Here is a 27,226-nt window from a genome sequence, read left to right on the forward strand (position 1 = left end):
GTCATCAGTCCTTGTCAGAGCTTCAATTGTACAAGTCCTCCAGAGGTAGGAAGCAGGATGAAGACACATGGAGATGAGGCCTCTCTTATTATTAGACTTTCCAGTGTAAAACACTCCTTTTTGTTCCTACTGGTGGAAGTTACCACAAATGATCGCAGTCATGGATCAGTTTCTGCACACTGCTGAGTCAAACGGCGTATTCGCCTCTCTCAATGGTCAGTTGTGTATGTGATGGTCCTTAATGGGCACAAGACACAAGGCCTAAGCTAGCTGACACAGCATTGTCAGGGGGGGGGTGAGTGTCTACCCAGAACAGCGCACCACTTTAAAATACAGACAGTACACAGCCATATATTCATAACTCACTACAAAATGATACAGACATCACAACAGCATAACAAACCAGTAATCCCGTAAATCCACTGTCTTAGACATCTTATATGACCCCTTTACTAAGAATTTGGTGGCCACTACAGAACATGGTTGCAATTCCATATGGTCCCAGTTTACCTTAATAACTGTCACACCTGGAAATGGGTTTTTGGGCCTTGGTGTTAGGGGCCCCTGGATCTGGGGATTTTGGGCCCCTGGGTTTAGCGGCTCTGGAAATGGTTTGCCTAACTCAAACGGGTTTTGAGGATCTCTCCTTGGTTTATGGGCCACCGGAATTGCCGTTTGGCGGCCCCAGGGTGTTAGGTTCATGATATGGGATTTTGTGGCCACTGTGGTTTGTGCCCCTGGAAATGGTTTTAGGGTTTCTGGGCCTTGGTTAGGGGCCCCTGCGAAATTTAGGGTTTGGGCTCTTAACACCGGTCCCTGGAAATGGGTTTTGGAATCCCCAGGGTTTGGAACCCGTGGAAAATGGTCCCGGGGTTTTGGTCCTGTAAAAGGGATTTGGGGCCCAGAGGGTACGGGGACACTGGAAATGGGGTTTGGCCCCTTGGTGTTAGGGCTCCTGGAAAATTAGGGCTTGTATGGGCACCTCGGGGTTAGGGGCCTAGTCCCTGGGGCCCTTATTAGCCCAATTTCTAGGGGACCCTAAAAGAGGCACTCCAAAACTCATTTCCAGGGTCTCCTAACCGCATTAGGTGCCCGATTCCCCTTTTCCAGGGGCCCCTAACTCCTAGGGCCCCAAAACCATTTCCAGGGCGCCCCCGCAAACACCGTGGCACCTAACCCCTATTTCCAGCCGGTGCACCTTCCCACCTGGGGCCCCAAAATCGCCCAATTTCCAGGGACCCTAACCGCACGGGCCCAGAACCCTATTTCCAGTCGGCACTAACCACTGGGTCAGGTTACTAAATCCCTCATATCGAGATGCCCCTAACCCCTGGCCCCAAACCGCATTTTTCTATGGACATGCTTAACTCCAGGGGCCCTAAAAACCTAATTTTCCAGAGCCCCCATTTACACCAGGGGGCCCCAAGTTCCACATCCATGAGGCACTAGCCCCTTGGGCCCAACCCAATTTCCATGGGTCTCCTAAGCGTAGGGCCACAAAACTTCCATTTCCATGGGACCCCTGGAGTTTGGGGCCCAAAACCCTCTTTCAGGGTACCCCTAACACCAGCCCAAACCCAATTTCCAGGGGCCCCTAACCAGGGGCCCCCAAAACAAATCCACGGCCCTAGCCCTGGGCCCCAAAACACAATTTACAGGGCCCCCCCCCATGTGTCCCCAAAACCCAAATTTTCAGGGGCTCCCTAACAACAGGGGCCCCATAACCCATTTCCAGGGGCCTAACCCTGAGAGTCCCAACACCATTTCCAGTTGCCCTTAACCCCAGGGGCCCCAAAACCCCATTTCCAGGCGGACCTAAACCCCTGTTGCCCCCAACTCACATATCTCAGGGGCCCCTAACAACAGCGACCCCCATACCCCAGTTCCAGGGACTGGAACCTTAGAGGCCAAAAACGCCTAACTTTTGTTACTCGAAAACCCATTTCCAGTGGCTCACAACACCAGGGTCCCAACGCCACATTTACCAGGCCCCTACACCAGGGGCCCCCAAAACCCCAGTGCCAGGGTCCCTGAGTTAGGGCCCCAACCCCATTTCCAGTGCCCCTAACCACCAGGGACTCCAACCACATTTTCCAGCGGTTAACCTTACCCTGGGGCCCAAAACCCCATTTCCAGGGACTCTAATCCCAGGTCCCCAAAACCCCATTACCAGTCGGTCCAAACTCTAGGGACCCCAAAATCTATTTCCAGGGTCCCCTAAACCTAGGCCCCAAAACCCCATATTCAAGAGCGACGTACCCCTGGGCCCAAAAAACCATTTCTAGGGGCCCAGACAACATAGGTACAACAAAACCCCATTTCCAGGGCCCCTAGCTTCCAGGGGCCACAAAACTCCATTTCAGTGACACCTTACAACTGCATGCCTCAAACCCCATTTCCTGTGGCCTCCTAACCGGGGCCCTAAAACCTCATTTCCAGAACTTCCAAATACCGGTGGGCTCAAGTTCCCATATCCATGGTGACCCCAAACCCCTGGAGCCCCACAACCCATTTCCGGGGCCCTAAGAGCAGTGTCCCCAAAACCCAATTGCCAGGGGTCCCCTGGGTGTTAGGGCCCAAACCCCCCATTCCAGAGTCCCCTTACCCTGGCCCGCATGCCCAAAATCCCATTTCCGGGGCCCCTAACCTCAGTGGCCCAAAAACCCCATATCAGGGCCGCAAACTCTTGGGTCCCCCGAATTTCACATTATCCAGGGGCCCTAAACACCAGTGCGGACCCCAAAACCCCAGTTCCAGGGTCAGTAACCCTAGGGGACCCAACCCCATTTCAAGGGGGCCGCTACCCCAGGGCCCCAAAAACCCCAATTTTCCAGGTGCCCAACCCCTAGGGCCCCCAACCCCATTTCCAGGGCGCCCCTAACCCTGGGGCACAATATCGCATTTTCCAGGTGCCGCCTAACCACAGGGTCCAAAAACCCTATTTCAGGGGCCCCAACCCTGGGCCCCAAAACCCCATTTCCAGGGGTCCTCAAACACCAGGGGCCCCAAATCCCCTATTCTCAGGGGAACCTACCCTTGGGCCCCGAAACACCCTATTGTCCGGGGCCCATAAACACCAGTGGCCCCAAAACCCCATTTTCCAGGGTTTCTCCTAACCCTAGGTCCCAAACCCCCATTCCCGGTCTCCTAACCTAGGGCCCAAAACCCCAATTTCCAGGTGGCCTCCAAACACCAGGGGCCCAATCACCATATCGAGGGATGATGCGTAACCCCTTGTGGCCCCGAACACCTATTCTGCAGACCCCTAACACCAAGTGCCTTCAAAACCCTTTTCCAGGGGCCTCTAAGCCTGGGGCCTCTAAATACCTTATGAACAGGGGCCCCTCGCCTCTGGGCCCCCAAAACCCCTTTTCCAGGGGCCCTGAACCCAGGGACACCAAACCCCCATTTCCAGGGGCTCCTACCCAGGGGCCCCAAAACCCCATTTCCAGGAGCCCCTGGAGTTTAGGCCCCAAAACCCTCTTTCAGGGACCCCTAACACAAGCGCCCCAAACCCCAGTTCCATTGAAACCGGAAACCTTAGGGGTCCAAAAACGCATTTTCAGTACCCTAACCGCCAGGGGCCCTCCAAACCCCTTTCTAGGTTTCCCAAACCCCTGGGGGCCCAAAAACCGCATTGGTCAAGGAACACCTAAACCCATGCGGGACCCAAAACCCCATTTCCAGTGGCCCCTACCCAGGTGTCCCTAAAACCACATCCAGGCCCCATACACAGGGCCTGCAGTCCCATATCAGGGGCCCTAACCCCTGGGGCACCGAAAGCCCAATTTCCAGGTCCCCAAACCCCTGGGGCCGAAAAAAATTCTCCAGGGCCCTAACGCCCGGGCCAAACCCCATTTCCAGGGACCCCAAACACAGGCACCAAAACCCCCATTTTCCAGGGGCCCCCTAACCACAGGACTCCAAAACCCCCATTGTCCAGGAGCACTATAAAACGCTGAGGACCCAACCACTTCCAAGGGCCCCAAAACCAAGGGCTCTAAAAACCCATTTTCCAGGGCGCCCCATTACTCCAGCGGGCCCCAAATCCTTATTTCCAGGGGCCCCTAGAGCCTGGGGCCCCAAAAGCCCGTCCAGGCGGCCCCTGTGTTGTTAGGTGCCCCAAACACAATTTTCATGTGCCCATAACTCAATTTTCCCCAACCCCATTTCCATGTTCCCTAACCCTTGTTTCCCCAAACCCATTTCCATTTTCAGAGTATGATGTAGAGACTTTAGTATTAGAGACAGAGACCATAGAGACATTGAGAGAGACAGAGAGAGAGGAAGAGAGAACATAAGGACATTAGAGAGATAGAGACATAGATGAAATGAGAAAATAGGAGAAGGAGAAATAGAGACATAGAAAGAAGACGGGACATATACAGAGAGAGAGACATAGAGGAGAGACATTTTTAGAGCATAGAGAGAGACATAGAGACATAGAGAAGATATAGAGAGCGGACAGAGAGACATAAGATCATAGAGAGAAACATAGAACAGAATGAGAGACACAGAGACACACACCAGAGAGAGACATGAGCGACACAAAGAGAGAGAGCATTAGAGACATAGAGAACAGGGAAGGAATATAGACTAGACCGAGAGACATAAGGCAGACGAGAGAACACAGAGAAGGCTGAGACATAGAGAACATTAGAAACATAGAGAGAGAGATTAGAAGAGACATAGAGGACAGAGGAGACATAGAGGAGACGATGGAGCACACAGAGAGAGACATAGAAAGACAGAGAGATGAGACCACGAGACAGGAGATGAGACTAGAGACAGAGAGAGAGACATTTAGTGAGAGACAGAGACACAGAGAAGAACCAGAGGCAGGAGTAAAGAGGAGTTTGAGACATAGAGACAGAAGGAGACATATTAGAGTTTCATAAGAAACACATAGAGACATAGAGAGAGAGGCCAAAGAGAGCTTGAGAGACATAGAGAGGGACAGAGACAGATTTGAACTTAGAGACATCAGAGAGAACATAGAACATGAAGAGACATAGTGAACATAGAAGTAAGACATACGAGAGTCATAGAGACATAGAGAACAGAGAGATAGAGACAGATGACGAGAGACGAGTTTAAGAGAGAGGCGAGAAGAGAACATTAGAGAGAACATTAGAGACAGGAGGGTGAACATTACGAGAGAGACAGATGAGACCATAGAGATAGAGGAGACTAGGTATAGGAGAACAGAGACCAAGATAGAACAGTTAGAGAGAGAACAAAGAAAGAACAGAGAGAGACGAGAGAAATTAGCAAGAAAGAAGACAAGAACAAACACCTAACCCCAGGGCCCAAACCCATTTCAGGGCCCAATCCCTTGCGGCCCCAAACACCTTTTCCAGGGGCCTCCTAACCCCACGAGCCACAAACCCATTTCCAGTGGCCCAAACACCAGCGGATCCCAAACCCATTTCCAGGGGCCCCTAACCCAGGGGACCCCAAATTTCAGCGGTACATCCTGGGGCCTCAAAACACATTTCAGGGGCCTCCAAACCCCAGGGGACCCAAAACCCCATTTCCATGGGCCCCTATCATTTCCCTCTAAGGGCCCATATACCAGGGGCCCCAAATCCTCCATATTCATGCCCCCTAACACCAGGGGCCTCAAAACCCCCATTTCCAGCGTGCCCCTAACCCTGTCGTCCCTCAATCGCGACCATGGGTCCAGGCCACCCAGAAGCTGGGAATGGGTGACAGGGGATGGGTCACTTGATGATAACCTGTCTGTTCATTCCCTCTGGGGTGCCTGGCATTGGGCACTGTCAGCAGACAGGATACTGGGCTGGATGGACCTTTGGTCTGACCCAGGACGGCCGTTCTGATGTTTGAGTCTATCACTATAGGGGAAGTTTTCTAATCCTGTCATCAGTCTCATGACCCTTTGCTGAACCCTCTCATTTATCAACATCCTTCTCAACTCATGGACACAGGATCCGAGCAGCGGGCCCACCAGTGCCAAGCGTAGAAGTAAAATCACCTCTCTGCTCCTACCTGAGATGCCTGTTCATGCATCCCAGGATCACATCAGCCCTTTTGGCCACAGCCTGAGGCTGGGAGCTCCGGTTCAGCTCATTATCCACGATGCCCCCCCAAATCTTTTCCAGAGTCCCCTGTCCTGTAAGCGTGGCTGCATGGGGAGTTCCTAGATGCACACACTGACGTTGGAACAGGCAGGTGCTTGTGCCCCCTGAACCAAGCAATGCGGATTGCGCGGTAGCGATGACCCGGCTCCTCACCAATCACTCCTCCTGTTGGTGTGTTGTCTGCCGACTCTACCAGTGATGAGTTGATGTTTTCTTCCAGATCATTGATCAAATTGTTACTTAGCACAGGGCCAAGAACCAACCCTTAGGCCCCCCAGGCACACGCCTACTTGCTGATGAGGATTCCCTACGCTTTGCACTGTCGCCAGCACTTAACCTGGGCCACGGTCCTTTATCAGCCTAGCTTCCTACTCAAACTGTTGGGTGGTAGCAAGTCAGACACTGCACCGGACTCACCACCTCTCCCCAGCAGCTATCCCTGCGTAACTCCTCCAAAGAACACTGCCCAGGCTCTAGCCCCATAACCCCAAACTGACCTGCAGCCATTGCACCACCCTCCCGTGAGTCTCTATTCAGCGAGTCCTGTACCAGCCGCTCCGTTTCCTGCCCAGGATCGACAGGCCTGTAATTACCGGATCGTAACTCGTGGCAGGCTGGCGCTGCAGGCAAGGGGCAGGCAGGGAGGGCCAGGGGGGTCGTGAGGCTTGAGGCCAGGTGATGGCGGGGGGGTGCCTGGCACGGGGGTGCAAAGTGGGGGTCACAGGGGGGTTAAGGCTCCTGTGTGGGATCAAGCCGCTCAGGGAGGAAGGGGGTTGGTGTTTCAGGGGAACACGGAAGGGGCTGGACTAGTTCCCTTGTCCGTCCCAGCCCACGGCCTGTGACTAGTCCGAGGGGCAGCCCAGGGCTCAGGCTTCCCCTTGGCTCTGTTCTCCCGGCATGTGGCACAGCCACCCCTGGGGGGGGCAAGTGAACCCTCTCCTCAGAGCAGCCACTGCCCTGAATGAGGCCACGCTCCTCCCCGCAGGGGCTCCCCGGGACAACTCCCCATCTAGTGAGTTAGATTGGGGGGACCCCACTGGACAGGGAGGGCCAGGGGCACCCACTGAAGGGGGGATGATGCAGAGCCATGGCAGGAGAAATGAGGAGTCAGTCTTGGAGCCCTGCCCACATCACAGCTGGGATCCCCCCCGAGTCCACACAGGACCTGACCCCTCCACCTCCCCCCGAATTGGTGCAAGCCTGACATTTCCCAGCTCTGGGGCCTTTCTGCCCCGGACTCCTGGATTCCAGCCCCGGCTGCTCCCGGATGTGCTGTGCATCCTGTGGACGAGGCCGGCTGGGCTGCACCAGCAGAGCCTGGCTGGCAGGGGAGGCCCCAGCCCTCTGCTCCAGGCAGGGGTGAGGAACCGGAAATGGGCCCCCGGATCTTCCCCACGCCGGGGGGCCCTGGCCGCAAGGAGACAGCACAGTGCAGCACTCGACTACTTTATTGGGCCTTCGAAGCTTTAAATACAGGCCAGAGCCGGCTCCACGCGGGACAGCGGCAAGGGCAGATCCCCCATCGGTCCGACTGGGGCGGGGGGGCCAAGAGCCGCCTGCCCTCGCCCCCCCGGGGCACAGGGCCACCCCCAGCGGCTCGCTGCCCGGGTCGTGGAGCTGAGGCAAAGGGGGACGGTGCGGGCCCAGAGCGGTGCCCTGGCCCTGTGGTGACGCAGTGGCTGGGGGCTCGGGGAGGAGACGAACAGAGACGGCGGCATGGTGGCTGGGTGGGGCCGGAGCCCGGGGCCTCCCCTAGCGGCTGTAGCCGAATTCATCCGCATCGTCTGCCCGGAAGTCGCCGTAACGCCACAGGTTCAGCTGCAGGGGAGAAGGGCCAAGGTGAGAGCCATGGCGGGGCCTCCTGCTCCCCTCCGCCCTGCCCCACAGCCTCCTGCCAGGCTGTTCCCCAGCCCCACTCCTCCCCAAACCTGACACCACCTCCATCCAGCACCAGCCCCGCTCCAGCTCCCCTGGGGTTGGGGGACAGGCTGCCGTGGGGTCCGAGCTGGACTCACCCGGTTGGTCTTGGCCAGCTCCTGTGCGTTCAGGTACTCAGTGATCTGCACGAGACAAAGGCCATCATGGGGGATGGGGATGCATACGTCCCGCTGGGTCTGGCCCCCCGAGCTACGTCCCCAATCGCCGCTGCCCCCCTCCCCAAGCCATGTCCCCAGTCGCCCACTGGTCCTGCTCCCCGCCCCCATGAGACATGTCCCCAGTCGCCCGCTGGGTCAGGTCACACGACACAGAGCACGGGGGGCCTGAGCCAGACAATTCCCGTCGCCCCACAGGTGAGCATGTGTGCGTGTGGGGGGCCAGGTTTCCCAGCTCTTTATGGCCAAGGAGCTGACAATGCCCCAGGCCCGTCTGTTCCAGTACCACCAGCCCCCCCACCCCACCAGCGACCTGGCGTGCGCTGTGCACCGGATGCCATTTTGAGAACAAACCAGGGTCCCTCTGAAGCTGCCCTGGCTCTAGGGACAGACCCGCACATAACCCAGCGTGGAGCCCAGGGGCCTGGGGGCCCTGCTTTGGGAACCCACTGGCTGAGGGCACCTTTTCACTGTGGGCTCAAAGGGCTCGGCAAAGGGGGGGTCATGCTACAGATGGAGAAACTGAGGCACAGAGCAGGGACGAGACCATTCCAAGGCCACAAAGGGTGGGGCTAGAATCCAGGAGTGCTGAATCCTAGTCCTCACTGCCCACCAAGAGCCAGGAATGGTCCAGTCCGGGCTCCCTCATTTACGTCCTGGACAAGAAGCGACAGGTTATTCTGCAGCAAGGTAGGTTTGGGTCAGATGTCAGGAGCGCCCCTAATGCTCCGGGAGTGAGGCTGGCCCAGGGTCACTGGGTGCTTCACCTCTCGGGGACCCTGTTGGCCCCCCACTGCGGAAGCAGTGACTGCAGCCTAGCATGCACTGGGCTCTGTGTCAGGGCACAGGCAAAGGGGGCTGCAATAGGGTGGGGTCAATCCCCCGGCCAGGGTGCAGAGACGGCGCCGCTAGCCAAGCCGCCGGGGAATCAAACGGCTACACGGGACCCAGAGCATCGATCTGTGAGCTCTGGGCACGAGCAAGCGCCACCTCAGTGCCCCTGCAAGCCCCGCCCCCTGGGCACAGAGCACATGGGACGGCCTCCCTCCAACCCACAGCGATGCCAGCCTGGGGTGAAGGGGGGCAGGCAGCGTGACTCCCACGAACCCAGCACTGGCACTCACCAGGGCTGGGCATGCCCAGGCCCTTGGCACCTGTTCCTCCACACCCCCTGCGCCCCCCACCCCAAATCCCCATGGCACATAGGGACACCTCAGCAGCTACACCTCATGTACCCCCAGCCCCTGCACACTCCCCCCCAATCAGGCCAGAGCCACAGGCCAAGCCCATGGACCCCTCCCCACCCTGCTCTCACTCCGCAGTGGAGGGGCTCACGTACCACTTTCTGGAACTGCTTCTCCTTCCGCGCCTCCACCATGACCAGCCCCTCCTTGACCAGCCCCAGACCCACGTCGCCCTTGGAGTCGGCGAACTGCAGGGTGACATGGGGGCAGCTGGGCCCGAGGTGCTCCACGTTCAGCAGGCACTGGGTGTTCTGGATGTCCCGCACCACGCTGTCCACTGCGTCAGCGCGGGCGTCGTCCTGGGGGATGGGGGGGGCCGGGAGAGAGAGAGAGAGAGAGACCGTCGCCATGGGGCTGGGCATGGGCGACACGTAACCAGAGCCGTGCGGGGAGCTGGCCCTGAGCTGAGAGCACAGAGGCAGCACGGAGCGTGCCCAGGGCGGGTGCAAAGCCGGACAGAGAAGGGAAGGGATGGATGGACTGAGATGGACACGTAGAGAGAATGGCTGACACGATCGGCCTCTCCCTGGAGTCGGGAAGAGATGTATTTTGCCAGCTGTGGGCAGTGGGACGCTGGGCAGGCTGGGTCCAGGCCCTGCCCCTATGGGGAGCCCCCATCCTATGGGGTGCCCTGCCCCTGCCCTACCTCCCTTACTTACATCCTGTGGCACCTGGATAAAGGCAAACTTGTACTCGATGGCCTGAGCGGGCAGGATACGGGTGCTGAAGGCAGGCGGCAGGGTGCCCAGGCGCGTGGAGGGCAGGGTCTCTTTCTGCAGAGAGCAAACGGACAGCGGGTCAGGGGGCCCCATGGGGCGGTGGCACTCTGGCATGGTGGGCAAGCTCTCCCGCTGCTGTCGTGGCAGGGCCAGAGGCGCTCATCCCGTGTGAACCGCGCCCGTGGAGCATGCCAGGCACCCGGGCGTGGGAGTCAGGGGAACAGCCACGCCGTGCCTGCCCCGGGCAATACAGCAGTGTGGGGGCAGGGAGACCAGCGCTGCTTTGCCCCCCGCTCGCGGATCTCAGCGCTGGGGGGCAGGTGAATGGGCAGGTTCCTGACCATCTGCGCTGGAACCATGTGATTCCCGCACCCGCAATCCCTTCTCAGCCTTTCCGCCGGGGCCTGGCCCTTCCTCAGCACGCTGCTGATTGCCAGCCCCTGACCCAAACCACCCCATAGCCCTCCAGTGGTTGCTGGGGAGGGAGAGCCGCCAGGCCCAGGCACTGGGCGGCAGATTGCCCCATGGCCCCCAGGCCTGGACACAGCTGCCAGGAGCAGGACTCAGCCTGGCCATCGCGCAATGAACCCAGGAGCTGGCAGCAGGTTGGGGCAGGGAAGCCAAGCTTCGGTGCCCCCCGGCTGGAGCTGAATGGGCCATGACGGGGCCTCCTGGGCACAGCTCTGCCTCTGCGGATCTCAAAGCGCCCAGGTCTGGCCGTGCTGGAGGCAAGCGGCCCTGCCACTGGCTCTGCTTAGCCGGGCCAGCTGGGGTGGTGAACATGACCATGGCTGCCCAGGAACTCACGTTGCCGTAGTCGATGTAGAAGATGTGCACCCTGGCTGGCGACTCCACCTTCTCCACGCGGGCCCGGTACCTGGCAGGCAGGCAGGGAACACAGGTGAGAACCAGCCCCCCTCAACAGACAGGAGCAGGTGGATGGGACCGAGAGACCGACTGGGGGACAGACCCCCCCGTGGGCTCTGGAGGTTCACCCTGAACCCCAGCCCTGCTCAAATCCCCCAGCACAGCCCCTCCCCTGCTGTCCCTGCCCCCGGCCGGGCTCCAGGCCCAGATGAGCAGCCAGCCGAGCCGCCGAGAGGGGAGGACCAGATTAATGGGACCCTGGAGCACAAAGCACCATGACTAATGAGCAGATTGATGTGCACAGCTTAAACTAACACGCTCGTCATGGCAGTAATTAGCTGGCAGATCCAGCTGGGGCTTCGCACTGACAGACACCCCCACCCCTCGCCCCAGGACAGGCTGTGATGAAGTGGGGGGGTTCTTGGTTTTTCTGTGTTGTCCAGTGGTTTGCACGCACAGGGGGTGGGACTCAGTGTCCCCGGGTGTTACTGGTTTAACGAGGGGAGGGGAGAGGGAGTTTGCTGGTACAGAGGACCGGAGAGGGAACTTGGGACCCTGGCCGATGGCCTGGAAGATGGAGACCCCAGCGACTGGTGACCTGGAGACCCAGCGCAGGAGTCACAGCCGGTTCTGGCCAGTGGGAGGACAATGGGTTGTGGGGAGAGGACCCCGGTGACCTGACCAGCCAGTTCCAGCCAGAAGGGCCAGAGAGGGGCTGAGAGGAGAGGAGACTCAGGCTTTCCTGTTTACGACCCTGTTTACTTGGAGAGAAGACAATGGACAGAGGCAGGGTTGGGGCCGGGGATATCGGAGGCCCAGCTGGGAAGCAGGGGGGCTCAGGGCTGGAGAGGGGGAGCAGGCAGAGCCCACCTGGCTGCGGAGGGACTGGGATTTGCTGGGCTAAGGGAGGCCAGCCCTGAGGCCGGAGAGTTGCCTGTGCTGGGGTCAACGCTCAATAAACCTTCCTGTTTTATGCTGGCTGAGAGTCACTCCGGTCTAGAGAACAGGGGGAGAGGGGGGATCAACCCCTTTGGGGGTGAGGAGGCCCAGGGGGTCCAGAGCGCGTGGACTCCCTGAGGGGGCCCACGGCGAGAAACAGGTATGTTAAGGCTCAGAGAGGTGCGGCTTCAGGAGGTGGAGGGGCCTGACCCCGAGAGAGAGTGGACCCCCGAGAAGGGCTGTCGCACTGAAACGGGCACCCCGCACGGACCTGTGAGTGGGCACAATCTGTGAGTCCGTGACACAGGCATCTCAGCTTTGCCCTATTTCTGCTTCCCCCCGAGGCAGTGGGAGAACCGAGAGCCTGGCAGTCACCGACTGTGCCGGGCCTGGCGTGGCTCTCCGCACGGAGCCCCCCGGGACAGACCTGCACCCCAGTGCAGGCCACCAGCCCAGCAGCCAATTCCGGGGGGCAGGGGCAGAGCCCCTCGCCGAGCGCCCCCTCCTCACCAGGCAGAGGGAACCCCCACTGGCCTTCCCTAGGGGTGAGAGCGAAGAGCAGCCCCTGCCCAGGCCCCAGCTTTGCTCAGCACCCAGCAGGGGGTGATGCCCACCAGAGGGGGTAGCAGGAGCCAGTGCAGACAGAATGGGGGTCTGGCCCTTGCTAGGAGTGGCAGCGTAAGGCAGATTGGAGCAGAGATGCTGCTGCTGGGGGTTCGGACCAAGGCACAGCTGAGGGCCCCCTCCACCCTGTGCTCTGATGCACCGTGGGGCTGGGGGGCGGCATGCTGGCTGGGACCCACAGTGCCCAGGTGTGAACACAGCTGTGCCACAGCGACAGCAACATCAACCCCACTCACAGCTGCCAAAGCGCTGGCATCCCCTGTTCCCCCAGCGGCCTCGCACAGCCGGGGTGTGTTTCCCATCTGTCTGTTTCCCCCTGGCAGTGGGACGGGGGATCAGGGAGTGGGAGCAGCCTAGCAGCCAGGGGGCTTCTCCCTGCAGCACGGAGGAGGGTCCCATCACCAGCAAGCTCTGAGGCTGTGCCACCCCGGGGCAGGGCAGTGTCTGGAGGTGCCAGTCAGGGCCAGATCCCTTCCCAGCCACAGCAACCAGCCCAGCCCCAGGGCTGGAGCTGGCACCATTAGTGGGGGGCAGAGGTGTATGTGCAGAGTCCTGCTCATCTCAGTGATGTGGGCCCCGGGCCGGCTCTGCTGGGCACGGTTGGCTGCGGCGTGGGCCCCAGGCTGGCTCTGCTGGGCACGGCCGGCTGCGACGTGGGGCATGGCTGGCTGTGGCGTGGGCCCCAGGCTGGCTCTGCTGGACACGGCCGGCTGCGACGTGGGGCACAGCCGGCTGTGGCGTGGGCCCCAGGCTGGCTCTGCTGGACACGGCCGGCTGCGGCGTGGGGTATGGCTGGCTCTGCTGGCCCCGGCTGGCTGTGGCGTGGGCCCTGGGCCAGCTCTGCTGGACACGGCCGGCTGCGGCGTGGGGTATGGCTGGCTCTGCTGGCCCCGGCCGGCTGCGGCGTGGGCCCCGGGCCGGCTCTGCTGGGTACGGCTGTCTGTAGTGTGGGGCACGGCTGTCTGTGGTGTGGACCCAGGGCCGGCTGCTTGCTATGACCTGGATTCTGCTGACACTCCCCAGATAAAGCTGTCTCGAGGTCTCCCCTCCCTACTCAGAGAGGTGCGACCCCCACCACAGGCATTTCTGGCACCAGCCCAGTTCTACCCTCCCCCTGGCTCCTACCCGCCAGTGATCACTCTGCTGGGCCTGGGGCCAGCGATTCCCGAACCCTCCCATCCTGCCCTGGGAGCTGCGGGGTGAACAGACACGGCTGGCTCAGCTCCCCCAGCCGAGCTGGGATGGGGACAGCCTTCCCTCTGTGCCCCCCTCATATTACTGCACTGAGCCAGCACCCCTCCGTCACTGAGAGCCCTCCCCTGGCTCCTGGGGCACTATTCTCAGGCAGGGCATTCAGCAGGAGCTGGTGTACCCAGTGCATGCCCCGCGCCCTGCCCCCACGTCCCTCGGGGGAGGACGCCTCCAAGCTGGCCACGTGGCTCAGTGCCCGGCCTGGGATCGTTCTGCAGCTCACCATTCCCCATCGACAAACTTGGCGATGCAGTAGTCCCCGCGGCGCGGCACGTAGGACCCTTCCACGGGCGGGTGGCTGGCAATCTCGCTCCTCATGTTCTCCATCAGCTTCTCCAGCTGGGTCCCTGCAGGGGGAGAGACCCGGTCAGGCAGGGGGCAGCCCAAGGGCCACCCACACAGCCCGTCACAGGCGGTTGCTCCCCAGCTGTGGCTGCAGCGGTGCCGGCTGCCTGGGCGCTGAGCACAGAGAGCGTGGCCTGGCGTCACTCCCGGTAACCCAGCCCCACGTCGCCTGGCACCGATACCCTTCCGCCCGTCACAGGGCCAGAACCTCCCTTCTGATGCATGAGACAGGCATGGCAGTGCCCGGAATGACTCCGTCTGATCCAGAGCAGAGCGGTCAGAAAACTGGCACCCTTCACTTCCAAATAATCCCGAGCCCCGGTATATTATTCCACTGATTAATTACCCTCCCAGCTCACTGCAGCCCGAATTGTCTCGCTCCAGCTTCCCGCCATGGGATCGTGTTGGAGCTCCCTCTGCTAGGCCGATGAGCCCCGGGAAGGTGCTGCCCAACTGGGAGCAGGTCACCCCTTCGCCACTTCTCTGCCACGCTAAACAGCCTGAGCTCGCTGAGTCTCACTTGCAGGCAGGTTTCGAAGCCTTTAATCAGGCGCTCCCCAAGCTTTTCATGGTCACGCCTCACTTTACCCCCTGCCCTCTCGGGAGCCAGGGGTGGGGCTGCAGCTTGGGAGGGGGCACAGATAGAGGTAAGGGGGCCAAGGCTGGGGCCGCAGCTCGGGGGGGGGCGCGCAGACGGAGGTAAGGGGGCCAAGGTGGGGCTGCAGCTCGAGGGCGGGGGGCAGATGGAGGTAATGGGGCCAAGGCTGGAGCTACAGCTCGGGGGGGGCACAGACGGAGGTAAGGGGGCCAAGATGGGGCTGCAACTGGGGGTGGATCTGGGGTCAGGCACGGAGCTCGGGTCGGTCTGGAGGCACCAGGAGCAGAGCTGCAGCTGGGGGCTGAGGCTGGGGGCTGAGGCCAGGTCACTGGTGGGGGCCACAATCAGGGCCAAGGCTTGGGCTGGGGGTGGAGCAGGGCAGGGTGGCACTCCCCCCCCCCCCCAGTTCCTCTGTGCCCCCTGCCGGGATGCGCCCCCCAGTTTGGGGCTCTCTGCTTTAAGAATCTCCTGGCTCTTTGGTGCCCCTTTACCCTCTGGCACTGGCTTGTAAGCGCCTGCGGGGTAGCTGAGTCCGCCCCGGGCACGGACGGACTCTCTGGGGACTCGGTTCGCTGTGCTACACCGAGAACCTGGGCACAGCAAGGTCCCGGTGGGATCAGACGGCTCCTGGCAGGGCCGGAGCTTCCCCCTCCAGAACAGGAGCTGCAGCACAGGGGACAAAGCTCATTCAAATTAAAACTATCGCCCCTTCCCTCCCAAACAACCTCTCTGGTTCTGCCCCTCCTACGGCTGGATGGCGCAGGCTCTGTGCCGAGGACCCCCCTGCCCTGCTCACAATCCAGCCTGGCAGCTCCTTACCTGGATCTGCCCTGGTGACTTCCCCAAGGCCCCAGCAATCCCCACACGTCCTATTACGGCCCTGCGTGTGGAGGGCTGCAGAGCACTGGGCACATAGCTGACCCAGGCAGTGGGTGCTGTGGGTCATTACAAGCCCCCCAGCGACTTGGCAGACTCAACAGCAACAGATGAACTGTTAGATCAACCACCGATTAACCCTCTGGAAGGGATCCACAGCATCCCAGTGCCTCTGCCTGGGCACCTCCCTCTCTGGGCGAGTCAGTGAGCCAGGCTCACAGGGTGCGAGGGCATCTCCCCACGGCGATGCGCTTTGGGCAGCTGTGCACTGGGAATTCCTGTCTCCCCTGGGAAACACTGACACAGGGGTGGTGGGGGGCACTGGTTAGAGCAGGAGATGACTGAGAACTCGGACTCCTGGGTTCTGGTTCCTGGCTATGAGGAGGGATGTGGGGTCTAGTGGTTACAACAGGGAAGTCTGGAGTCAGGACTCCTGGGTTCTGTTGCCAGCTGTGCCAATGGGCGAGCGCACCTCTCGCAGGCCACATCGCCTCACCCAGCCCAGCCGGGCAGGGAGCAGTGGAGATGCCGGGGGGCACAGCCCTGAGTGACTTGGCTCTGATTCCTCATGGCTGGTTCCTGAGCTCGGTGCTCCCAGCCTGATGGGAGCAGCTCCCCACAGGCCCCTGAGAAAGGAGACGGGAGCAGGGGCAATCCTGCCCCACTGGGGAATGGGTTCCCCCTGCCCCCAGCCTTGTCCCATCCCACCGCAGTTACACGATGCCCCCCCCACCTACCTGTCTCCACATCTTGCACGTAGAAGTGCAGCTCGTCAGTGATCTCCGTCACGAAGACAGGCTTGTAGCTGGTGGTTCGCTCCTTCTCCTCCAGCACTGGCACCACCTCCTCCACTGGCACCTCCTCGCACTGTGACCAGACCTGCCGGGGAGAGGAGACCGGGGCTGAGAGACGGAGTGGGCGAGGGGCACTGAAATGGGATCAGAGCGCCAACCTGAGTCGTTCTCCATGGGACCCCCGCCCCCGGCCCAGTGCTGACCTGGTGCACCGGGGAGCCCAGGGTTGGCATAGCAGGGGGTGGTGTGGGTCGGAAAGGAGAGGCATTGACAGAGCTCTGTGCCTGGGCAGCTCAGGGCTGGGATGGCAGAGGGGTGCTGTGGGATGGGATTAAAGGACACTGGCAGAGCTGCGGGGCAGGGGAGGAACCCAGGGCTGGGATAGCAGGGGGCTGTGGGTCTGGATAGAGGAGAATTGATGGGTAGAGAGCCAGGGGGGGCAGGGCCACTGGCAGAGCTGGGTGTGGGGAGCCTACTGCTGGCTGGGGCCCAGGGCTGGGAGCTGCCTCTAGTGCCAAGCCTTGGAGCCTGGCATCTCCCACCTCACCCCCTTCAGCTCTCTGCATGCTGGGTGCAGGGAGGGAGGGGGCTCCAAATACCCCCTCTCCTGTCATGGGAATGCCAGCTGGAGTCCCCTGGGGCTCCCCACCCAGCTAAGCAACTGCGTTCTAGGTGGGGAAACTGAGGCATGGGGAGGGTGAAGGGCCCTGTCCACAGGCACAAAGCGATGCTGCGGCAGCACCAGGAACTGAACCCAGGAGTCCTGACTCCCAGCACTCTCATCTAACCACTAGACCCCACTGGCCTCCGGGAGAGCAGGCGCAGGGAAGGGAGCCAGCCACAACGAATGGTGCAGCAGGCAGCTGGAGCCCTGTGCAGTGCTGGGGTGAACTGATGCGACTCCCTCCCCACCCTGCCTGCACTAGGCGCGGGTTCATTCCCAGCAGGGCAGGGCAGGGCAGGACAGGGCAGGGCAGGGCCCAGATACTGGGAGATGCAGCCCTGCCTGCTATGGACTCAGCCACCCCGACAGTGCGGCAGGCTGGGGTCCCGTCTTATTTCTGCCACTGGATCTTCCCAGAGCTGATGGACCCACCGTGCAGCCCACCAGGTGCCCAGGCCTTTCATGCTGCAGCCCCACACGTGGACAGCCCCGCCCGTCTCTTAATCCAACGCCAACACATTCCCCACAAAGGATCGGGGCCATCCCTGGCCAAGGGCCAACCGGACTGGCTTGATGCTGGCGCATGCTAGGGACTGCACAGGAACCAGCAGCCCAGTTACAGGCTGCAGCTCGGGAGGCTCAGGGCCACCCGAGGGGCTCAGGGGAAGGGGTGAGGGGGAGTGTTGGCTCAGACGGGAGGACTCCTGGCACCGGTGTGCTATTAACTATCCAAAGCTCCCTCCCTCTGGGCCAGACTCTGCTGTGGTTTCACCACCTGCCCCCGGGTGACTCTGGATTCACACCAGGCACAGCAGCCTGTGGCCTGGAGCTGCTGGGAGGGAGAAGGCCCCTGGGCTAGCACGGACCAGATGTGCAGGGTGCAGCACAGGCACCAGGGCATGGCCAGGTGGCTGGGAAATGCCGGAATGGCAGTACCAACCTACCAGCCCCTGTTTGAGCTGGTGCAGCTCAGTGCCCTGTGAGTGGCTGCAGCAGTGCCCAGCCCATGCCCATGCCCACGCCCTGGGAAGGACGCAGCTGCTGAGCGGTGACCTCTCTTCACCCCACCTGGCACTCCCCTAGCCCCACGCTGAGCGGCGCCGGCACCCCGGCATTCAGGATGGCAGGAGCAGGCCAGGACGCTGATTGGACGTGACAGCGTGTCACATCTAATCCAGTCGCTCAGAGGCTGAACAAGCAGCGGGGTCTGTCACAGGCGGCCAGCGACACAGGCCAGCCGACGGTGTGGGTGCAGCAGAACGCACACGCACCTGCTGCCACGGGGAGCAGAAACCCCCCACGCTCATCTACGCGGCAGACAGGATCGGAGCTGAGACGAGGGAGCAGCTGCCGGGGAGCAGACCCCAGCCGCCCTTAGGAACAGCCCAGGCTGGCTCCTGGCAGACAGCGGGTGTCTCTCCCCACCCTGGACACGGAGGCAGCCCCTGCCAGAGGGGGCACCCACAGCCGGGTTACCGGCACGGCCGAGTTGGAGGGAGCTGCCCTGGCTCGCGGCAGTGAGGACGAAGGATCAGATCAGAACCAGCCTGAGTAACGAGAATGGATCAACCGGACACATCGACTGCCCTGCCTGGCCAGCCCAGACAACTCCCCAGAGGCTGCTACGTGCCACGGACGCCAGAGACCAGGCTCTGGGCAAAGCAAGCAGCCCAGCGAGTGAGCTGCAGCCTAGGGTGCCGCCTAGGGTGCCACCTGGGGTCAGGGAAAGGGCACGGCTGGTGCAGCCCCCCTCAGACACCGGTATTGGGGCAGGGGAGCAGCCAGGCAGACAAGGTGCCTGCTTCGGACCAGGACCTGCTCTGCAGAGCACGGCCCCCCCTTGACAGGGGCTGTTTGGAGCCACCAAAGCGCTGCCCTCAGAGAGGGAGATGCCCGTACCTGGGCACACAGCCACCTCTGAGAACGGGGCCTGGAGTGACCTGCCCACAGCCCCTCGCTGAGTCAGCCGTGGCACGAGGAACTCTCCCCCTCCACCGAGCACCAGCAGGAGCCTCCCCCCGGAAGCCACCGCAGGGCCCCTGTGCTCTGACACCACGGGGAGACGTCGCTGGGCACAGGCAGGACGGTTCCCTGGGCTGAGTTCTCATGGGCTCGCGGTGCCCTGGGCTGGGCACTTCCCTTCACTCGGCTCCTTCCAGCCCCCTGGGTCAGCATCCCCCACCCCCGGCAGGGCTCCCGGCACCCCCAGACCACGGGGCAGCCATGCTGAGCTCACCCCGGCTCACAGACCGAGGCAGCCACCATCCTGGGGTGGGGAGCCGACAGTGGGGCGCCCAGCTGGGCCTTGTGTCCACGGCACCTGAACCAAAGGCTGGCCTGTGGGAGAGCCCTGGGACCTGGCAGCTACGCGTGCCTGGGACCGTGGGGCAGCAGGCAAGAGGGGTGCAGTCAAGCGGGCTGGAGCCAGCACCTCCAGCACTACTGCCTGTCCTGCCACCAGCCGCCCTGTGTCAGCCCGAGCGGCCCCTGGCTTGTGAAGGGCTCCAGGATCCAGGCGGGAGGAGCAATGTGATCACTGCTGGTTAGATACTGAGGTGACAGGCAGGCACCTCCCAGGACAGAGAAGGGGGCGTGGGCATCTGGGCGTGTGGCCCCCATCACAACCGAGTGCTGTGGGCTGCTGGAGCTACAGCCCCTGGGGTCCCACACCTCCTGCCGGCGCCGCGGCTGCTCAGGCTTGACTACACGGGTAGCAGGGGACCCCAAATCCATTCATCCACCTGGCACCAGGCTCTGGCTGGGGGAGAAGCCCATCAGCCATTTCCCAAGGCTGGAGCTATGCTGCCCCAGCCCTGAGACCCTGCCCGCGAGGCACCGAGCCAGGGCTGCCCGGGGGGTACAGAGCCAGGGGGCTGCCCGCGGGATATGGAGCCAGGACTTTGCCCAGGCTGCTCCCAGGGTCAGTGGCACACCCTGGGATAGAACCAGGAGTCCTGGTGCCTGCTCTCAGTACTGTCACGGGAACACAAACCTGCTGGCATCGGCAGGGGTAGCCCGAGAGGCGGCCGAACAGCTGTTGTGCGTGGTTGAGCGAGGCAGCTCAGTGTCAGGGGGCCTGGCCAGCCTGTCGCCGCTGGGAAGGAGCCAGGGTGAAGGGTTCACTACAAACACCGTCTGCCCCAGATCAGAGCACAGAGTCCCTGAGCTCAGCACAGGGCTGTATTAGCCAGGGCGGGCAGGCCTTCCGCTGGCGTCTGCTGGCAACGCTCCACCAGCTGCGGATCTGGCCCGGACCATTTTGGGATTTAATTTACCTGCTGCCTGTGCTGGGGCGGGTGGCACCGGGACTGTCCCTGAAGGCAGCTCTTCTCCCAGGGACAGCGCAGAGAGACACAGGATGCCCGCCCCAGGCTGACACTGATCTCCATGGGCGCTGACTAGACTCTGCTCTGCCCCTGCCGTGCTTGGGCACTGCACCTCGGGCCACTCCTTGTCTGGATCCTTGCCAGCCTGTAACCCAGCAGAGGCCCCCGAGCAGGGCAGCTTTTGGACCACTGCGTGGTCAGCCGGGTGCTTGCTGCCTGCCTGTCGGCTTGGGAACTCCTTCAACTGCCCCTGTGGCCGGGGTGGGCCCTGGATCGGGGCTGCGGCGAGCGGAGGGTGGCAAGGAACAGGAGAGCTCTCTAGGATCATCCGGTCCGGGGGCCAGCACAGGGCTGCTCCCCGCAGGCCATGCTCCCGCCCTTTGCCCTGTTACAAAGCATCCCAGGCCATGAGGCTTCCCAGCCGCTGGGGAGATGATGCCCCAGGCCGGTGCGTCTCACTGCCAGGGGATTTGTGGTATCCAGCCTAAATCGACCCTATCTCCGCTCTGGCCTCACGCGCTTTTTGCGAATCACAGCGGCCATGAGTCACCAGCGGTATGTTAAGCCAGGTGACACTGGTGTGTGCTGCCCAGCACTGCCAGCCTAGAGAGGCCAGGGCTCTGCCCGCAGCAAGCTCCCAGGCAAGGGGGCAGAGGCCGAGTAGGCCCTGCCCTTCCCGGCCAGGGGAGTGGCTCACTCGACCGCATAAGGGTCAGTGTCTCTCCGCCTGCCCCAGCCAGGGCTGCGGGAGTCTGGAGCTGGGGTGCAGGCAGTGTGACCAGCTAGGAGGGGTGCAGGCAGAGGTGGCTGCAGGGAGGGAGAGATCAAGCACAGGCCATACGCAGCCCCATGGAGAAGCTCGGCCAGAGAAGAAGAAAAGCAGCAGACGATGAGCCTGGGGCAGGGACACCATGCGACCTCCCAGCTCATGTGAGGTCTGCCAGCCTCTCCAGGGGGCCAGGAACCAGGACAATGCTGGAGGTCATGGGGGAACTCAGGAGGCAGCGGCCTCTGTCCCTCCCAGCTGGGCTAGGGAGTGCTGGCACTCTGGGTCACCCATGCCAGCCCCAGCGCTGGAGGTCACTTGATCGCAAGCTCAGCTCTCACAGACATGGGGGGGGTTGGGGGGGGCTTAAGCGCGCTGGTCCCTGCTTATCAGAGTGCGCACGCTTTCACGTGAGCTCCCCCAGCTGCTGAATCAGCCCTGGATGTAATTAATGGAAGAATTAAGTGGCCTGCTGGCTGGAGCCCCAGGGGCCCTGCACGCCGCTCGTTAAGCGCTCCCAACAGACCACATTCAATTAAGCCGAGAAGATGGCTAGCTGGCTCCGCGCACCACAGGGGCTTCCTTCGAATGCTGGAGGCTCACTGCGAGGGCCAGGCGTTCTGTAGAGGGGTCGATTCGGAGAGGCTGAAGCTCTGTTCGTCCATGTCACTTTCCCCTTCCCCTCAGCACCTGCAGCATTGGCTGCTGGCGTCCCGCTGTCACAAGGCAGGCACTTGGGGATCCAAGCGAGACATGGGATGTTCCTCTCCCCGTTCTCAGAACGCCCCCCGCCTGGATCTGTCCCGCCAGTGCCTCCCGGCTGGGGCCAATGCGCTGGCAGCTGACGCAGTCCTGTGTGTGGACGCTGGCGCGATGAGGTGGATTGCTCCACACCTGGCAGACTGAGAAGGTGCCGCGCTGTGAGTGGCCTGTTTGTTCTTGGAGTGCGGCGTGGCTGGGGAGAATGTGAGTATTCAGCCCGTCTGCCCGGGCGGCCTCCAAGTCGGCCTGCTCTGTCTGTGGCATGGGCAGCACCTCGGCAGAGCAGCAGCGAGTGGACGATGTCCAAAGGCAGCAGCCGGAGGTAGTGCAGCTCCTGTTGGCTTATAAACATTCGCTCCGTCTCTGGATGAGACGCTGCCCGCGTGGTGGGGTCATGAAACCCCGTTGCTGGCTCCCAGCGGTAGCTGGTAAGTGACAAGGTTAGTTTAGGCCAAACTCCATGGAATTCATTGACCCCCATCAGCCTGCAGCATAGGCAAGGTGGTACCCTACGGAGGCCTGACACCAGACTAGATGGGCAGAGGAGGTGGGGACTCCAGGTGACCTACTTTAAGGGTCAGGGCTGTTTGGAAGATCCCTGTGATTCACATCTCACGGTTGCCGGTCCCCCCGTCCCCTAACACGCCCCTCCCTGCTTATGAATTAAACCAACCCTAGACTCCCTTGGCCAGGCACTCTGCCCTCTTGGGCTCCCCCTCCAGCTTTGTTCTGGCCACTGTCTCCCACCTTCACCTACAAATACCCACGAAGGCGGATGGTATTTAAAACTTCAAGCCACGCAGCCCTGTTCATTGGAACACCAGCCAACCCCAACAAGACACTGCACCCAGCTGGGCTGCTTTCACTCTGGATGTCCTTGTTACTCAGCGTCCAAATGCTCCTTGAGCCAGCTAGGCTCCCAGCTTCCTGACATCCTGCAGCAGTGAGTTCCACAGGCGAACTCGGCCCCACATGGAGGCAGCTTTCCTAGCCTCAGTGCCGCTGTCCTTTCCTCTCCAGACCCCCTTGCTCTCCTATGACAAGACGCAGTGGCTGGGAATCCCTGATCTCATCCATCCTCCCATGCCTCAGGAGGTTGTGGAATCTCCATCTCTGCAGATATTTAAGAGTAGGTTAGATAAATGTCTTTCAGGAATGGTCCAGAGAGTATTTGGTCCTGCCATGAGGGCAGGAGACTGGACTCGATGACCTCTCGAGGTCCCTTCCAGTCCTAGAGTCTGTGAATCCCAGGCAGCATTTCCTGCCGCTGTGCGCGTCCCTGGAGAGCTGGGAGGCGTACGGCAGGCCCGGGTCACCTGGCTGAGCCCAGGCTGCGGGGCTCCCGGGAGGGCAGCACAGGGACTCCTGACAGCGCTGACGTGTTAATGGGTTTTACTGGGTTGATTTTCCCCACTCATTGCCTCTGACACAAATTAGAGGGATGGGGCCTGTCAGGCAGGTAGCAGCCAGAGGACAGGGCAATCAAACAATTAACTTGAAGACCTGGGAGATGGGTCGGAAACAAGAGGGATTGTGGGCTATAATGGCAGAGAGAAAGGAGGGTGAGGGCAAAACTGGGAGGCAAGATCAAACCAGTATCTTAGATGCCTATATACAAATGCGAGAAGTATGGGTAATAAGCAGGAAGAACTGGAAGTGCTAATAAATAAATACAACTGTGACATTGTTGGCATCACTGAAACTTGGTGGGATAATACACATGATTGGAATGTTGGTGTGGATGGGTATGGTTTGCTCAGGAAGGATAAACAGGGGAAATAGGGAGGAGGTGTTGCCTTATATATTAAAAATGTACACACTCAGACTGAGGTGGAGATGGACACAAGAGACGGAAGTGTTGAGCGTCTCTGGGTTAGGATAAACAGGGTAAAAAACAAGGGTGATGTCGTGCTAGGAGTCTACTACAGGCCACCTGAAGAGGTGGATGAGGCTTTTTTAAACAACTAACAAAATCATCCAAAGTCCAAGATTTGGTGGTGATGGGACCCTGTCCTTGTCTTCCTCTTGCTCTAATGTATTATAAAAAGTCGTTTTGTTTCCCTTTATTCCCATAGCTAGTTTGAGCTCATTTTGTGCTTTTGCCTTTTCTATCTTGCCCCTGCATTCCGTTTATTTGCCTATATTCATCCTTTGAATCTGACCTAGTTCCATTTTTTATATGACTCCTTTTTATTTGTAAGTCGCAAGATCTCGTGGTTAAAGCAAGGTGGTCTTTTGCCACATATACTATCCTTTCCTACCATCGGAATAGCTTTGCTTTTGGGCCTTAATAGTGTCCCTTTGAAAACTGCCAACTCTCCTCAGTTGTTCCCCTCAGTCTTGATTCCCATGGGACTTACCTATCAGCTCTCCTGAGCTTACCACAATCGCCTTCCTGAAATCATGGTCTCAAAAGACAAAAAACTATTTGCTGTACTCCCTTTACCTTCCTTAGAATTGCAAACTCGTTGATTTCCATGATCACTTCACCAAGCTTCTTCATTTTCAATTCTCAACGAGTTCACTCCCTATTTGTTAAAATAAAGTCTAGAAATGGTTTCCCCCAGTAGTTTTCAGCCTTCGAAATTAAAAGTTGTCTGCATGCAGTCCAAGAACTTATTGGATAGTCGTGGTGCCCCGCGGCTTTATTTTCCCAGGTATATCCGGATAGTTGAAGTCCCAGGGTAGGCCCACTGCTCAGTGAGGAGGGAGAAACAGTAACAGGAAACTTGGAAATGGCAGAGATGCTTAATGACTTCTTTGTTTCGGTCTTCACTGAGAAGTCTGAAGGAATGTCTAACATAGTGAATGCTTATGGGAAGGGGTAGGTTTAGAAGATAAAATAAAAAAGAGCAAGTTAAAAATCACTTAGAAAAGTTAGATGCCTGCAAGTCACCAGGGCCTGATGAAATGCATCCTAGAATACTCAAGGAGTTAAATAGAGGAGGTATCTGAGCCTCTAGCTATTATCTTTGGAAAGTCATGGGAGACGGGAGAGATTCCAGAAGACTGGAAAAGGGCAAATATAGTGCCCATCTATAAAAAGGGAAATAAAAACAACCCAGGAAACTACAGACCAGTTAGTTTAACTTCTGTGCCAGGGAAGATAATGGAGCAAGTAATTAAAGAAATCATCTGCAAACACTTGGAAGGTGGTAAGGTGATAGGGAATAGCCAGCATGGATTTGTAAAGAACAAATCGTGTCAAACCAATCTGATAGCTTTCTTTGATAGGATAACGAGTCTTGTGGATAAGGGAGAAGCGGTGGATGTGGTATACCTAGACTTTAGTAAGGCATTTGATACGGTCTCGCATGATATCCTTATCGATAAACTAGGCAAATACAATTTAGATGGGGCTACTATAAGGTGGGTGCATAACTGGCTGGATAACCGTACTCAGAGAGTAGTTATTAATGGCTCCCAATCCTGCTGGAAAGGTATAACAAGTGGGGTTCCGCAGGGGTCTGTTTTGGGACCGGCTCTGTTCAATATCTTCATCAACGACTTAGATGTTGGCATAGAAAGTACGCTTATTAAGTTTGCAGACGATACCAAACTGGGAGGGATTGCAACTGCTTTGGAGGACAGGGTCAAAATTCAAAATGATCTGGACAAATTGGAGAAATGGTCTGAGGTAAACCGGATGAAGTTCAATAAAGACAAATGCAAAGTGCTCCACTTAGGGAAGGAACAATCAGTTTCACACATACAGAATGGGAAGAGACTGTCTAGGAAGGAGTATGGCAGAAAGAGATCTAGGGGTCATAGTGGACCACAAGCTAAATATGAGTCAACAGTGTGATACTGTTGCAAAAAAAAAAGCAAACGTGATTCTGGGATGCATTAACAGGTGTGTTGTAAACAAGACACGAGAAGTCATTCTTCCGCTCTACTCTGCGCTGGTTAGGCCTCAACTGGAGTATTGTGTCCAGTTCTGGCACCGCATTTCAAGAAAGATGTGGAGAAATTGGAGAGGGTCCAGAGAAGAGCAACAAGAATGATTAAAGGTCTTGAGAACATGACCTATGAAGGAAGGCTGAAAGAATTGGGTTTATTTAGTTTGGAAAAGAGAAGACTGAGAGGGACATGATAGCAGTTTTCAGGTATCTAAAAGGGTGTCATCAGGAGGAGGGAGAAAAACTTGTTCACCTTAGCCTCTAATGATAGAACAAGAAGCAATGGGCTTAAACTGCAGCAAGGGTATTTAAGAGTAGGTTAGATAAATGTCTATCAGGGATGGTCTAGACAGTATTTGGTCCTGCCATGAGGGCAGGGGACTGGACTCGATGACCTCTCGAGGTCCCTTCCAGTCCTAGAGTCTATGAATCTATGAAACTGGCAAATAAACCCTGCTTTAATTGTCGGATTAATGATTGGCTTGTGCTGCTCTCACACTGGGCTGTGGCGGGTGGCTCGCGCAGGCTGCTACGGCGGAAACCTCTGACCTGGCGGGCTCCCCAGCGCTCAGGGGGAGACGGGCTTTGGGCACAAGCTGTACCAAACAGCAGCGATGCTCCAGAGCGCAGCCAGGGCAGGCTGCAGCCTCGCCGTGCAGTGACACACATACAAACCCCCCGCCTCGGGCATGAGCGGCGGCACCCGCACCTTGCCTGGGAAGCGCATTTTCCTGCACAAGCTGGGCATGCGCAGAGCATCACGGCCCTGCATGGCCTTCTGCCAGGACGTGGGGGCTCAGCTCCCCCTCTGCAAGCTGATGGGCTGGCCAAGGGCCAAACCCAGATGTTCTTCCACCTGCCCCATGGTGCTTATAGGACCCGACCCCATGTATCCAAACTCAGGGGGGTCCAAGCAATTGCTGCCCCACAGATGCATGTTTCAGAGCTACCCAACAGCCCATGTGGGGCTGCATGGGGCTCAGAGGGCAGCAGTCCCCCCACCCCCCTCCGCTGGGACGGCTCTGCCAGGGCAGGTGGCAGAGCAGCGGACAGCACCCGCTGGGATCCCGGGCTGCAGCACAGACTCCAACGCAGGAACTGGCTGTAACCCCACTGGCCTGGTGGGGTGAAGGAGCTTGGCGCTGGGACGGACCTGCCAGGCCGCTGGATCACCCAGGCCGAGATTCATCTGGGGCTTCCGGCTGCAGGATCGGTACCCCCGAGGGAATGGTGCTGGGAGCGGCTCTGGGGCAGAGGCGGTGCCCAAGAAGGGACTGGGAGCAGCTCCGGGGCCGAGTCGGTGCCCAAGAAGGGACTGGGAGCGGCTCCGGGGCCAAGGTGGTGCCCGGGAAGGGCTG

General features: G+C 59.6%; 1 protein-coding gene across 1 annotated transcript; it reads right to left on the reverse strand.

Moving 5' to 3' along the window:
* Positions 1 to 7,533: 7,533 nt before the first annotated feature.
* On the reverse strand, positions 7,534 to 26,640 carry LOC116823646 (staphylococcal nuclease domain-containing protein 1-like). Its single transcript, XM_075061913.1, has 9 exons — positions 26,471 to 26,640; positions 22,243 to 22,394; positions 16,395 to 16,559; positions 14,062 to 14,185; positions 10,965 to 11,034; positions 10,098 to 10,211; positions 9,534 to 9,737; positions 8,117 to 8,161; positions 7,534 to 7,919 (listed from the first exon to the last, which is right to left on the reverse strand). The coding sequence occupies exons 1-9, from the start codon at positions 26,638 to 26,640 to the stop codon at positions 7,854 to 7,856; spliced, it is 1,110 nt and encodes a 369-aa protein (XP_074918014.1). The 3' UTR covers positions 7,534 to 7,853.
* Between the last annotated feature and the right edge of the window lie 586 nt (positions 26,641 to 27,226).

Source organism: Chelonoidis abingdonii, chromosome 1 (assembly GCF_003597395.2).
Source record: "Chelonoidis abingdonii isolate Lonesome George chromosome 1, CheloAbing_2.0, whole genome shotgun sequence".
NCBI lineage: Eukaryota > Metazoa > Chordata > Testudines > Testudinidae > Chelonoidis > Chelonoidis abingdonii.